General features: G+C 50.5%; 1 protein-coding gene across 1 annotated transcript; it reads right to left on the reverse strand.

The window, feature by feature from the left end:
• Nucleotides 1-383: 383 nt before the first annotated feature.
• On the reverse strand, nucleotides 384-12,205 carry Bri3bp (Bri3 binding protein). Its single transcript, NM_001017487.2, has 3 exons — nucleotides 11,957-12,205; nucleotides 4,135-4,237; nucleotides 384-1,157 (listed from the first exon to the last, which is right to left on the reverse strand). The coding sequence occupies exons 1-3, from the start codon at nucleotides 12,185-12,187 to the stop codon at nucleotides 730-732; spliced, it is 762 nt and encodes a 253-aa protein (NP_001017487.1). The 5' UTR covers nucleotides 12,188-12,205; the 3' UTR covers nucleotides 384-729.
• Nucleotides 12,206-12,754: the final 549 nt, after the last annotated feature.

A 12,754-nucleotide genomic window follows, 5' to 3' on the forward strand; every position in this document is an offset into this window, starting at 1 on the left:
GCTCCATCCAAGTCTTTCTGGAAAGGCTAGGGTTAGTCTCCATTGAAGTCCAGAGAGGAGAACGAGTTCTCAGGACGTCTATGGGTACCTTCATTCAGAAGTACAATGGTCAGGGGTAGGGGTGGGCTCAGGGTCCCCAGCACCATACAAAACAGAAATAGACAGGGACACAATGGACAGAGAGCTCCTGGGGTCCCTAGGATCCGAAACTCTGAAGCCCAAGTGTACACAATGACAAGAGACAGCACTTGTTAACCAGGTCACCACTCACCCCAAATGACATGAAATAAAGGTCACATTTGGGAGGACAAAGATATTGCACACAGTGCTCACCCACCAGCCATTTTAAACCTCCTTAAAAACATCAAGTGCTCCCTTCAAAGTTCTGATAAACTTGACTCCATCTGCCTTTATTTAAAAACCTTACAAAAGATGTATTTAAATGTTTGGGGAAAAAAAATCAACTTATGTTCTATGCACAGATAAACTTACCCAACTACACGGCTAACAGGGGTATATCTGTTGTTTAAAAAATGTTTTCCCACTGGCCATCTACGTAAGTTCTTCCCCTCCAATGGCTCCTAAGGTGGACACACAGTGGGAAACACCAGGTGTGGCATTTTTGCTCAGTTTATTGGGAGGGTTGGGGTTTCCATGGGGTTGCCGGCTCTTTTCATCTTTTGCTGTCTTCTGACGTGACTAGCTGGTTGGAGAACTGGTAGCTGACCTTCACTTTTCATTGGAGCGGTCAAGGTTCTCGAGCACCCTGTTGAGGCGGATGTTGAGCAATCTCACCTGGTTCTCTAGGTGTTCAAGCTTCTCCTCTACACTGGGGCTGCAGAGGCCACCAGCGCTGCCTCGCCAGTAGCCCATGGGCCCTGTCATGAAATAGATGGCCACCACGATGCAGAGCGGCAGCACAGCGTGCTCGGGCTCCCCCTCGTACTTATGGAGGATGTACACGCAGGACATGGAGAACAGGATGACGCGCACAAGCCAGAAGAAGCGGCCAAACACCAGGTGGAGGAGGCTGAAGGTGAAGCCCAAGGTCAGAGACAAGAACCAGTAGGCCAGGAGAACCACACCAACCAGCACCAGGGCCCGGGTGGGACTGTTGGACACAGAGGCTGGGCTGAAGTACTGTGACAGGTTAGATACTGCAAAACAGAGGACAGGGACAGTTATTCCCGCGTGGTCAGGACCTTCTCTGAAAGCTGTTAGGACAGCTGGGCTCTGGGACTGGACCCATAGGCTCCTGTCACAACCCAACACAATGAAAGCAAAATAAAGCAAATACTTGAGGGGACACAGGTGGTCTCTCAGGACTCTTAAGTCTCCTCATGAGTTTAAAACACCTTTTATGAGGCTGGAGAGATGGCCCAGTATTTAAAAGCATTGGCTACTCTTGCAAGGACCCAGTTTGATTTCCAGCAACCACATGGTGGTTCACAACCACCTGTAACTCCAGAGACAGGGGAATGTCAGGTAGATTCTTGGGTTCTGCATACACGAGGTGCACAGAAGTACATGCAGACAAAACACCCATAACACATAAAAACAAATAATTGATAAATCTTGCAAAATATTTTTACAAGCTGGGTAGTGGCAGCTCACACCTGTAACCCCCGCAGACGGATTTCTGAGAGTTCGAGGCCAACCTGATCTGCAGATTATTCCAGGACAGTTGGGCTACAGAGACCCAGTCTTTCTTTTTCTTTTTTTTTTGGTTCTTTTTTTCGGAGCTGGGGACCGAACCCAGGGCCTTGCCTTCCTAGGTAAGCGCTCTACCACTGAGCTAAATCCCCAGCCCCAGAGAGACCCATTCTTATAAAAATGGTGCTGGAGGTCAAACTCAAGTCCCCATGTTTACAAGGAGCTGGTTACAGTGGTTCACATCTGTCACTCCAGCACTCAGGAAGCCGAGGCAAGAGGATCAGATGTTCAAAGTCCTCCTTGGTTCCACCACAGTGAGTTCGAGACTAGTGTGGAGTGCAGGTGACCCTGTCTCAAAAACAAAGCAAAATTACAGCCGCAAAACCAAGAATATCAGCAAAACTGAAACAGTAAAATCGATGTCACCATTTTGAGATGGGATGGGGAGTCCTCATGTAGACCAGGCTGGCCTTGAAGTCAGAGATCTGCCTGTCTCTGAGTATGGGGATTAAGGGCAAAAGCCACCATGCCAGGGTAAATTCCACCAACTTCTTTCTTTCTTCCTTTCCTTCTTTCTTTCTTTCTTTTTTTTTTTTTTAAAGATTTATTTTTTATTTTATTATATATAAGTACACTGTAGCTGTCCTCAGATACACCAGAAGAGGGCATCAGATCTCTTTACAGATGGTTGTGAGCCACCATGTGGTTGCTGGGAATTGAACTCATGACCTCTGGAAGAGCAGTCGGGTGCTCTTAACCACTGAGCCATCTCTCCAGCCCTCTCTCTTTCTTTCTTTGTTTAAAGAGGTAACTCCTTTTTTTAATGATTTATTTATTTATGTGTTTGAGTACACTGTAGCTGTCTTCATTCACACCAGAAGAGGGCATCTGATGGTTGTGAGCCACCATGTGGTTGCTGGGATTTAAACTTAGGACCTCTGGAAGAGCAGTGGGTGCTTTTAACCACTGAGCCATCTCTCCAGCTCTAAGACCAATTTCTTTTCTCAGTAACTAGACCAGTAGAGTGCCTCTATATACCTCAAAGCTTACTGTTATCAAACCGATCTGAGCAGAGGGGTCTCCATGGTAACTAACACTCTGAAAAGCAATGCTTGGGGGCTGAGAGCAGTCACCTTTAGATGGTCCTGGTTCTGAGCTCCAGTCATGACTACCAAAGGTCTTCGGGTGCCCTGCAGCTTATTTAAACCAAGAGGGAGACTCACAGCACAGAAACAAGGTAGCTCACCTCCCCCACCAGCTACTCTCGGGTGATCACACCTGGCCAAGTTTCCTCAGTGATGCCTGGGGTCCTGAACTATCCTGCTCTGCCGTTTCCTGGCCCAAGGTGCATGCAACTCCTTGCAATCCGGTTTATCTCCACACGCTCACTGCCCAGGGATGGTAACCTGGAGTTGCACAATCCCAGCAGGTCATGGCTGAGGCAGCCTCGCAGGATTGCACATGGTTGCAATGTTTGGGGATGTGTTGACTCAGCTCGGTCCCAAGGGGGCCTCATGCTTCACAGAATCCTGAGGGCCACCTCTCTACCTCCTCTTCACTACCTGAGTAGCAAGGTGGCAAGAACTGGTTGTGTGGCCTTTCAAAAGTTAAACTCTGGGATTCCAGGCTGGAAGTGGGGTCAGTGGTAAAGAACAGACAATTGTGGTGGTGTGTGGGCCCCGGCCTGTGCAGCCTGGCTTCACCGTGAGCCCTGGTCCTGGATCTGTAAAGAAGGATGCCCAGGGCTAACAGGTTCTGAGAGGATCCTGTTACACTACTATATCTGCTTTCTGGCTCTGCCACAACTGACCCCCATACACCAGGTAGCTGATGATCATTAGATGGTGAAATTCATCCTCTCTCCCAGTTTCAGAAGCCAAAAGTTCAAGTCTAGGGCTGTGCTCCCAAAGCCTGCTGTCCTCCAATTGCTCCACTCACACTTTTCTCTCTACTGTGTCTCTGGCTATGCTGAAACACAGCTCTGAGTACACATGCATGACAGTTCTTAGGAGCCTCTTCCGCCCTCCTCTGGCTTCCCGGGGCTCCAGGTGGCCCAGGACATCATCACAGCAGGCTCTGCCTCCACCATCCATCTACACAACCTTTACTATTATTATTATTATTTTTTTTAACTTTTTCAAGACAAGGTTTGTCTGTGTGACAGCTCTGGCCATCCTGGAACTCGCTCTGTAGACCAGGCTGGCCTCGAACTCACAGAAATCCCCCTGCCTCTGCCTCCCAAGTGCTGGGTTTAAAGGTGTGTGCCATCACCTCCTGGGTACTCGCAACACTTTTGAAGCTTCACGGACACAGGTTCAGCTATGAAAGAGAAAATGCTCCTTCCTCCCCGTGGTGCTCCATACCCTCAGCCCTCTCATGTACTCTCAGCTGGGGACACAGAGACACCCTACACAGCGAGATCGTCCCTCAAAACAAAAAGCACTCAACTGAACCTCCCTGAATGAGCATCCCCATACCTACCGTCGAGCCCAAGGACTTCTAATAGCTCCATCCAAATTTTCCATAACGTCTCTAAGAACATATCCACTCCCTGTACGAACCGTTCAGTCAGTCTGGACAGCAACTGCAGGGACGAGAAGACAGGAAAGAGTCAACCAATCCACCATTGTCCCAAGCTACCCAGGCACCAAAGTGTGAGTTTGGGAGAGGACTCTACAGAAAAACCAGGAGCTGCCTCATAGGCAGTCTGTGGCCTGCTGGTTCACCACCATGTAGAATGAGGAAAGCCCCTCTTCTACATGCATGTACATGCGCGCGCGCGCGCACACACACACACACACACACACACACACACACAAGCACATTCTCTCTCTCTCTCTCTCTCTCTCTCTCTCTCTCTCAAACTAATCTTAAAAAAGAAAACCATGAAAAGTCAGGCATAGTGGTGTTCTCCTTTAATCCCAATGCTCTGGGGACAGGGGCAGGTAGACTCTGTGAGTTCAAAGCCAGCCTGGTCGACATATACACAGTGAGGTTCTGGGATAGATAGAACTTGCATATTGAGATTTTGTTTTTCAGAGAGAGAGAGAGAGAGAGAGAGAGAACAGAAAAAGAAAGAAAAAGAAGAAAGGGAGGAAGGAAGGGAAGGAGGGAGGGAGAGAGGGAGGGAGGGAGAGAGGGAAGCAGGCAGAAGGCAGCAGTTCAGTTTTTGATGGCACCAGCTATAGTGTGCGGAGTTCTTTTAGGGTAAGCTACACTCTGAGTCATCCTGGACCTTCCAGGCCTGGTTTTCCCAGTTGGAAAATGGGACCAAGAGAGGACTGGACATAGGAAGCTGAAGAGGGTCATACGGTAGGTCACCTGGTCCACTCAGAGCAGTGAACAACAGGGTGGCAAGGCCCCAGGAAGGACAAATCCAGACTAGAGGGTCAGCCTTTTCAGAGGCTGTGAACTGGACAGGTGGGCGAGGACACGCTAGGGCAGGTCCCCACCCTTTCAGCCACACGGCGGTCCCTTTGGCAAAGCTAGACACTCAAGGAGACTCTCAGACTTTATGGAGTTGATAGGGTTCTCCTAAATTGGAATGTGGAGCCCCTGGTCCCCACTGAGGGAATGTTTGAAGACATTAAACAGGTCTTTAAAGAAGTGATTTGGTGACAATAAAACCATGAGGGTAGGCCAAGTCTAATAGGGCAGATGTGTGTCAGTGGGACAGGCTTGTCATCCCAGCCATTCTGTCATCCCAGTCACTGAGGAGGCTGAGGCAGGTGTGTGGAGGGAGCGGGGAGCCGGGGGTGGGGGGACAGGATAAGGAGAAGTGTCTGCCCACACCAAGGCTGGCAGAGTGAAGAGCCAATGATCCCATGATCCACAGGAGGCAAGAAGGAAGGAAACCTGGTTCAGCACGACTCAGCAGCGGGGGTTGACTGGATCGTCTAGAGTCCGCCATCTCGAGGTTTATTTTAGGCATATTTAAGTAAGTACAATTTGCAAAGGTGGTTTCCTGGTGTAACACAATCCTGTGTGTTCAAGGAAGCATGAAAATTACACCAAAACTATTCTCAAAGCACGTGTCGCTTCTTCCACGAGGATGAGCTTTATAGATAGGCTTCACGGGTTTGCTTTTTAGAGACAGGGTTTCTCTGTAGACCAGGCTGGCCTTGAACTCACAGAGATTGGCCTGCTGGGACTAAAAGTGTGCAGTATTATTTTCTTAAGGGATGGATCTGGTGTGGTCTCTGTCATACACAGGAGACCATCTGGGCTATCAATCACCTCTGTTCCTGTTTGTGGGAGCCTGGGGAAACCCCTAGCCATACAGAAAACAAGGAGATCATCTAGACTGCTGGGCACCTCCAGTCCTGGTTGTGGTAGCTTGTGAGGAACCAGGTATCACTTGGCCCTACACCCTACCAACCTCCATTAGCAGCCCTCTGGGCAAAAAACACAAAAAGAACACCCTGTATTTAACATGCTTGGCTTCCCCAGTGTTTATCCGTGAGAACAAGGACCTTTGTGTTCCCAAACAGGCAGGAAGATTGCAAGTTCAAAACCTGCCTTGGACTAAAGAATGAGTCCCAAGCCAATCAGGATATTTTAGTGAGATCCTCAAATAAAAACAGTTGGGTGTGTAGCTCAGTGGTAGAATATTTGCCCGGCACGCATGAGGTCCTGGGTCTCTTGTTAAAAAAAAAAAGAAAAAAGTCAGATGGTGGGGGCTCACACCTTTGATCCCAGCACACAGGGAGGCAGAGGCAGGTAGATCTCTATGAGTTCAAGGCCAGCAGGGTCTACAGAGTGAGTTCTAGAACAGCCAGGGCTACAACAGAGAAACCCTGTCTAGGTGAAAACAAAATCAAAATCAAACAAACAGAGACACACTTCTGACAGTTCCCAGAACTGAGAGCGAAGAGCACCTGCAGGCACATTCTTGGGTCCAGGGGAAGCCAGCCTACCAGAACAATGACCTCAGATTTCTGGCATCAGAGCAGTGAGAGACCTGCACTATCTTGTTCTCAGCACCCACTGGGGTACTGGGTTCCTGGTGAGTGACTGTGAGTCCAGAGCCAGTAGATACCAGGTGAGAGAGCTGTCCTACATCAGACTCCAAATTTGTCAGTTCAGGGGACTGGGGGACATAGCACAGCAACTATGTGGCTGGCCAACAAAGGGGTAGAACCATAAAATGAGGTGTTGCCACTAAAGAAAAAGTGCTTATCACGGAAGAAGCACGCATGAGGGGCAGAAGGGAATGGGGGTGTCAGGATTAAAGTCAGGTCAGCAGGCATGCACAGCAGGTGCCTCTACCCGCTCCAGGACAACTTCAAATCCTGGTTTCCCAGCTTCCACCCATTCAGAGCTAGGATTACCCAACATGCCCGGCTTTATTTCCTTTTAAGATTAGGTCTCATGTGTCCTACTTTTCCAGGTGTTTCGGAAATAGGCTTCAAACTTTCAGAGACACCCTCCGTCCCACCTAACTCCACCCCTGCATCAGCCTCCTGGGTGCTGAGATTGCAGGCATGCAGGCTGCTTCTCACCTTAGCCCCTCCACCATGTCCCTACACTCTACTTCTAGGGGATCTGACACCCCTTTCTACCATCCAAAGGCCTGATGTGGGCCACTTGCTCAAGTTCATATACTCACATATACTCATTATTAAAAATAAATCTTTACCCTGGGTTCGGTCCCCAGCTCCGAAAAAAAAGAACCAAAAAATAAATAAATAAATAAATAAATCTTCAGGGGTTGGGGATTTAGCTCAGCGGTAGAGCACTTGCCTAGCAAGCGCAAGGCCCTGGGTTTGGTCCCCAGCTCCGAAAAAAAGAAAAAATAAATAAATAAATCTTTAAAAAAAACCATGGAGAGTGCTTGAATAATGACAGCCATGATTCAAGTGGTGCGAGCATGCACACACACACACACACACACACACACACACACACAGCGCCACACATGGTGATGCACTCCTTTAATCCCAGCACTCAGGAGGCAGAGGCAGTGGATCTCTGAGTTTGAGGCCAGCCTGGGGTACACAGAGCAACCCTGTCTTGAAAAAACAAACTAGGGGCTGGAGAAATGGCTCATAGGTTAAGAGCACTGACAGCTCTTCCAGAGGTCCTGAGTTCAAATCCCAGCAACCACATGGTAGCTCACAACCATCTGTAATGAGATCTGATGCCCTCTTCTGGTGTGTCTAAGACAGCTACAGTGTACTCACATACATAAATAAATTTAAAAAACCAACAAACAATAATAATAATAATCCCTGGTATCATGTAGTTCAGAATGGCTTCAACTTCCTGTGTAGCTGAGGCTGACCTTCAATTAGCAATCCTCCTGCCTCCACAACCTCAGTGCCAGGATTACAGGTGTATGTTACAGGCCCAGCCTGGCAACATAGCCACTTCTAACATTTACAGCGGAGCTGTCTGTGTGCACACACAACAGTTTGCACGCTAAGGTCCCATTCTGGTCCCATCTGGAGGGACACACTCCAGTGGGCTCAATCATACACAGCCTTCGCTCCCTGCCACCCTTCAAAAGCAGCCAAGCAAGGTGCCAGACGGGACTCAAAGGGCAAGTAGGGCCAAGCAAGGTGCCAGATGGGACTTGAAGAGCAAGCAGGGCCTGGTTCCCTTTATGTGAAAACCCAAATAGGGAAATCTGTAGAGATGGAGTCGGGCAGGTGCTGGCTGCAGTGAAGGGTAACAACTGCTTAGTCCGTACTGAGTTTCCTTTGCGGGCAATGGTGTGTGACCCTGTCCCTATGCTTAAAGTTACAGAACTGAGTGAAAACAGTAAATTGTGGGCCAATGTGTACTTTATTACCATCACTAGAAAAAAATTGAGGGGCTAGAGGTATAATCACATTGGTACTGTGCTTGCCTTTATTCAGAGAGCCCTGGGTTCAATCTCAAGTATGCCATGAGCTGGGTACGGTGGCTCATGCTTGAACACCCAGCACTTAGGAGCTGGAGGCAAGAAGGGTTGGGAGTTCAAAGCCAGCCAAGGGAAGGCTTGCTAAGCACGCATGACAACCTCAGTTTCAAGCCCTGGGAACCCACCTAAAAAGCCAGGTGTGGCCATGCACAGTGTTGTAGGAGTGGAGACAGGAGGATCGCTGTTACCACAGCAGTTCCAGGTTAAGTGAGAGAACCGGTTTCAAGGGAAGAAGGCAGAGGTCTGAATTTGAAGCCAGAGAGAGAGAGAGAGAGAGAGAGAGAGAGAGAGAGAGAGAGAGAGAGAAAGCGAGAGCGTTCACACTGTGGTTTCAACTTCCTCTCTGTCTCATTTGGGCAGAGAGAGAATGTGGAGAGTGGGGTGTGGCGGCTGTAGACACCACATACTGAATACCTGCTCAGCAGAGACAGGAAACATGTACATATGAAAGGCCGTTGCCTAATAGGAGTGTTGTGAGAATGTTGGTTTCTTTGAAAAGCACAGAACTATTATAAGAATACGTTTGATTTTAACCCTAGGTGTGGGGATAGGGGCTGCTCTGCAGCGGGTGATGGTGATTCGCCTTGTGCTCTAACAGGGTCGCTGTTTTGTCGGCTGCAGATAGTTTCCGTGAATGTGCGATGTTTGGAAGTCTGGGGACTTTTCAAAGGCTAGAGCCCAGACAGGTGTGTGGCTGGTGGATGGTTGGATGCTGTTGGCTGCGATCTGTCAAGCAGCCGCGCACAGAGAAAAGAGAAGTAGATATCCTAACAGCAAGTATCAAACTTGCCCCAAGGAACTTGAGGCCCCTAATCAGCAGGAAGTGGTCTAAAGATGATGACTCCATTTTTCCCTTCCTAATGTTGACCTTCCTTCTACGTTCCTCCCAAAGTTACCTGGCAACAGCAAGTAGGCTTGGCTTGCTATCAAGGGCTGTTTGGCCCCTCCTCGATCTCTCTGCCCCTTCTAACTCTCTGACCCCTTTCTCCCTCCCCCCACGTTTCTGACCGGACTTTCCTCCTCCCCCCCACCCTCCCGCCGCCTCCCTCCCTTGAGTCATCTGGCTGGTACCTCAGGGGGAAGAGATGCCTCAGCATGGACCCGCCAAGGCACCCCTCCCACCTCACCATACCCTCTTCTATAAAACATATCCTGGCTCCTTTTATAAAACACAACATCCAGTGTTAGGGGGTTGAAAGGGAAGAAGTGAAGGACTGGAACAGAGAAAGGAACCCACGAAGTAGCAAATGCCAGCTCCATAGTAGAGCGGTAACTCCTTCATTCACTGACCGTTACTAAATAGACTGAGTGTTCCAGTGGTAGCCCAACCCCGAGAGCCTAGCATGCGGGAGATGGAAGAATTCAGACCCCAGACCCAAAACTACTGCTGCTATGTAACTATTCGGCAGCTGGTACATGAATGACCGTAATACAAAGCATCCACCAAGGAGGCTGGAAGGACGGCGCGGCGGTTAAAAATTCATGCAGCTATTACCTAGGACTGAGTTTGGTTCCCAGCACCCATGGCACGGCAGACAGCTCACAACTGCCAGGAGCTCCAGCTCTGGGGCATCGAGGCTCTCTTCTGGTTTCTGTGGGCAACTGCACTCACGTGTATCATCACACACATACATGTAATAAAAATTTGGAGAGATGGCTCAAAGGTTGAGAGCAGTGCCTGCTCTGCCAGAGGTCCCGAGTTCAATTCCCAGCAACCACATGGTGGCTCACGACCATCTGTAATGGGATCTGATGCCCTCTTCTGGCCTGCAGGCGTACATGCAGGCAAAACACTATAAATAGATAGTAAATCTTTATAAAAAATAGATAATAAAAAGAAATAGAAACACACCCAGGCTTGGCTGCATACACCTTTAATCTCAGCACTTGGGAAGCAGAGGCAAGTGGATTTCTTCTGAGTTAAGAGTCCAGCCTGGTCTACATAGAGAATTCTAGGCCTACAAAGAGAGACCCAATCTCAAAAAAAAAAAAAAAAAAAAGTCAATTTGAATTCTTAATGTTCTTCTCCCTCCTGTTAAGGGCCAAGAAAAACTTTCATGTTTTAAACCTCTAAATACCGCCAGCAGGTCTAAGCAATGCTCCACTAAATTAATTTACAACCTAGAAATGCCATGAACTTTGAACGCCCGGATTCTGGGCCAGGAAGGAACCAGCAGCCTCAACACATAACAAAAAAACTATTGTTCCCATTCCCACTTAACAGACAAGAGAAACTGAGGTTTAGAGCTTCGAAACCAGGGATAGGCAAGATGGCTCAGCGGGTAAAGGTTCTGCTTGCCACAGAGCTGATGACCGATAATGATTCTCAAGACCCACATGGTGGAAGCAGAGAACTTGAAAGACGCCTTAAAGCGATCTTCTGACTTTTGTACGTACGTACGTACATTTGCACACAAGTGCACACATGCGCACACAATCGACAAATAAATATTATAGAAAGTATTTAAAAGTGACTGGGACTGGGGAGATAAAACTCGGGCGATAAGGAGCTTCTTGTGCAACCACGAGGACTTGGGTTCCAGAATAAGGACCCATGTATACTCTCAAGAATACTTGGAATCCAGTGCCGAGGAAGTAGAGTAGTAGGAAGATCCCAGAGGCCCACTGGCCGGCCAGCCTGGCCTAATCTTCAAACTTCTGGGCAATAAAGGAACTTGTCTCAAAATACAAATGTGGATGGCTCCTTAAGTTGAACACCCGAGGATGACCTCTGGATTACACACACACACACACACACACACACACACACACACACACACATCAAGTGAAATCACCGGCCTAACCTCATCCGGCTGAAAAGAGGGAGCGCCCCAACTTGGACCCAAAGTTCTCTGGACTCCACAACCCCGAGACCAGAGCCCAGGAAGGAAACGAGAGAAAAGCCAAAGAACCGCGTGCATCTTGACTTCTCTTTTCTCAGTACCGTGTACCCAACGTAGGTGCCACGGCGGAGCTTGGGGGGAGCTCCTTGGTGGAGGGGTTCACCCTAGTCCCGGAGGCTCCCAAGCTAAACCAAAGGCTCCAAGAAGTCCTCCACCCCCACTCCCACCCCCAAACACACAGTAGGCGATCAGGTGGCCAAAGCAATAGCTCAGACCCCATCACTCCCTAGAAAGGAGAACTCGGCCCAGATATCTCCGCAGCAAGGGATGGAAGGCAGAAGGCCCACGGGGCCGGGCCGCGCGGGGACCCGGACATCTCCAGTGCCTGGCTCATAGTGGTCGACTATTGAGACGCGGCGGGTAGCGCGCGGGCGTCACGCGCTCCCGGGGGCCGCGCTCGGTCCAGGCTGCAGCAGGCCGCGACCGTCCCCAGCCCGGGTGCCCCCCCACCAACGGTCTCTGGGCCCGGCAAGGTGACCGCGGGCGCGCCGCCCACCTTCTGAGCCGCGCGCACGTTGTCCTCTCCGAAGAGGCTGCTCACGCTCTGGGAGAAGCTGCTCGTCGCGCGCCGGTGGCTGTTCTTGTCCGCAGTCCCGCGGCCCCGAGCCCCCTGCGCTCCAGGAGCCACCAGCGACAGCAGCAGCAGGGTCAGAAGTAGAACCGACAGCAGCACCCGCAGCCCGACCAGGACCCGGGCCCAGGGCTCCTGGGACGCGCGCGCGCCCATGTTCGGCCAAGGGAGGAGGGTCGGGGGGCTGAAAAGGGGGAGAAGGCGGAGCACACGGCCAGCGAGTGCTCCGGGCCGCACCGCGTGGGCGCGCCGTCGCCCCGCCCCGCCTTGCAGCCCCGCCCCGCCCCGCGCACGAAGCCCCGCCTCCGCCCGCAGCCCCCGGGGGCCGCCTCCCTCTGCAACTCTGGAGCTGATAGTAACGACTCTGCTGCACACCGTAGAGCCTGTGGGGCTTGCAAAGGCTCTCTCCTGGTCTGGGCCGGTTCCTTTCAAGCGTTTGAAAAACCGAAGGGCAGGTGTGTGTCACCTCCCCGCAGCCCAAAAGCAGGCCGCGCGGAGCACACGTTCTTTCGTTCTCAGGCCCCTCCTGCACGGATGGCACTTCCGAGCCATAAAGTGGTGGGAGAGGGGAAGCTGGTGGTGGGACAGGGAAGGAGAGCTGATGTGAGAGGAGGGAGCCGGAGCAGTGTTTTAGCTTCGTGCAGTCCCATATAAAGGATTTGAGGGGATCAGGGGTTGTTCCTCGGAACTCATCAAAAGAGGTTGGGAGGGGGAGGGTGTCTA

This window comes from Rattus norvegicus, chromosome 12 (genome assembly GCF_036323735.1).
Source record: "Rattus norvegicus strain BN/NHsdMcwi chromosome 12, GRCr8, whole genome shotgun sequence".
NCBI lineage: Eukaryota > Metazoa > Chordata > Mammalia > Rodentia > Muridae > Rattus > Rattus norvegicus.

Bases quoted from the DNA above. Each gene is read 5' to 3' on its own strand.
- Bri3bp (NM_001017487.2), bottom strand. From the start codon at position 12,187: ATGGGCGCGCGCGCGTCCCAGGAGCCCTGGGCCCGGGTCCTGGTCGGG. The intron at 4,238-11,956 runs GTGGGCGGCGCG...TCGTCCCTGCAG, and splicing joins ACGTGCGCGCGGCTCAGAAG to TTGCTGTCCAGACTGACTGA. The intron at 1,158-4,134 runs GTAGGTATGGGG...TCTGTTTTGCAG, and splicing joins AGAAGTCCTTGGGCTCGACG to TATCTAACCTGTCACAGTAC.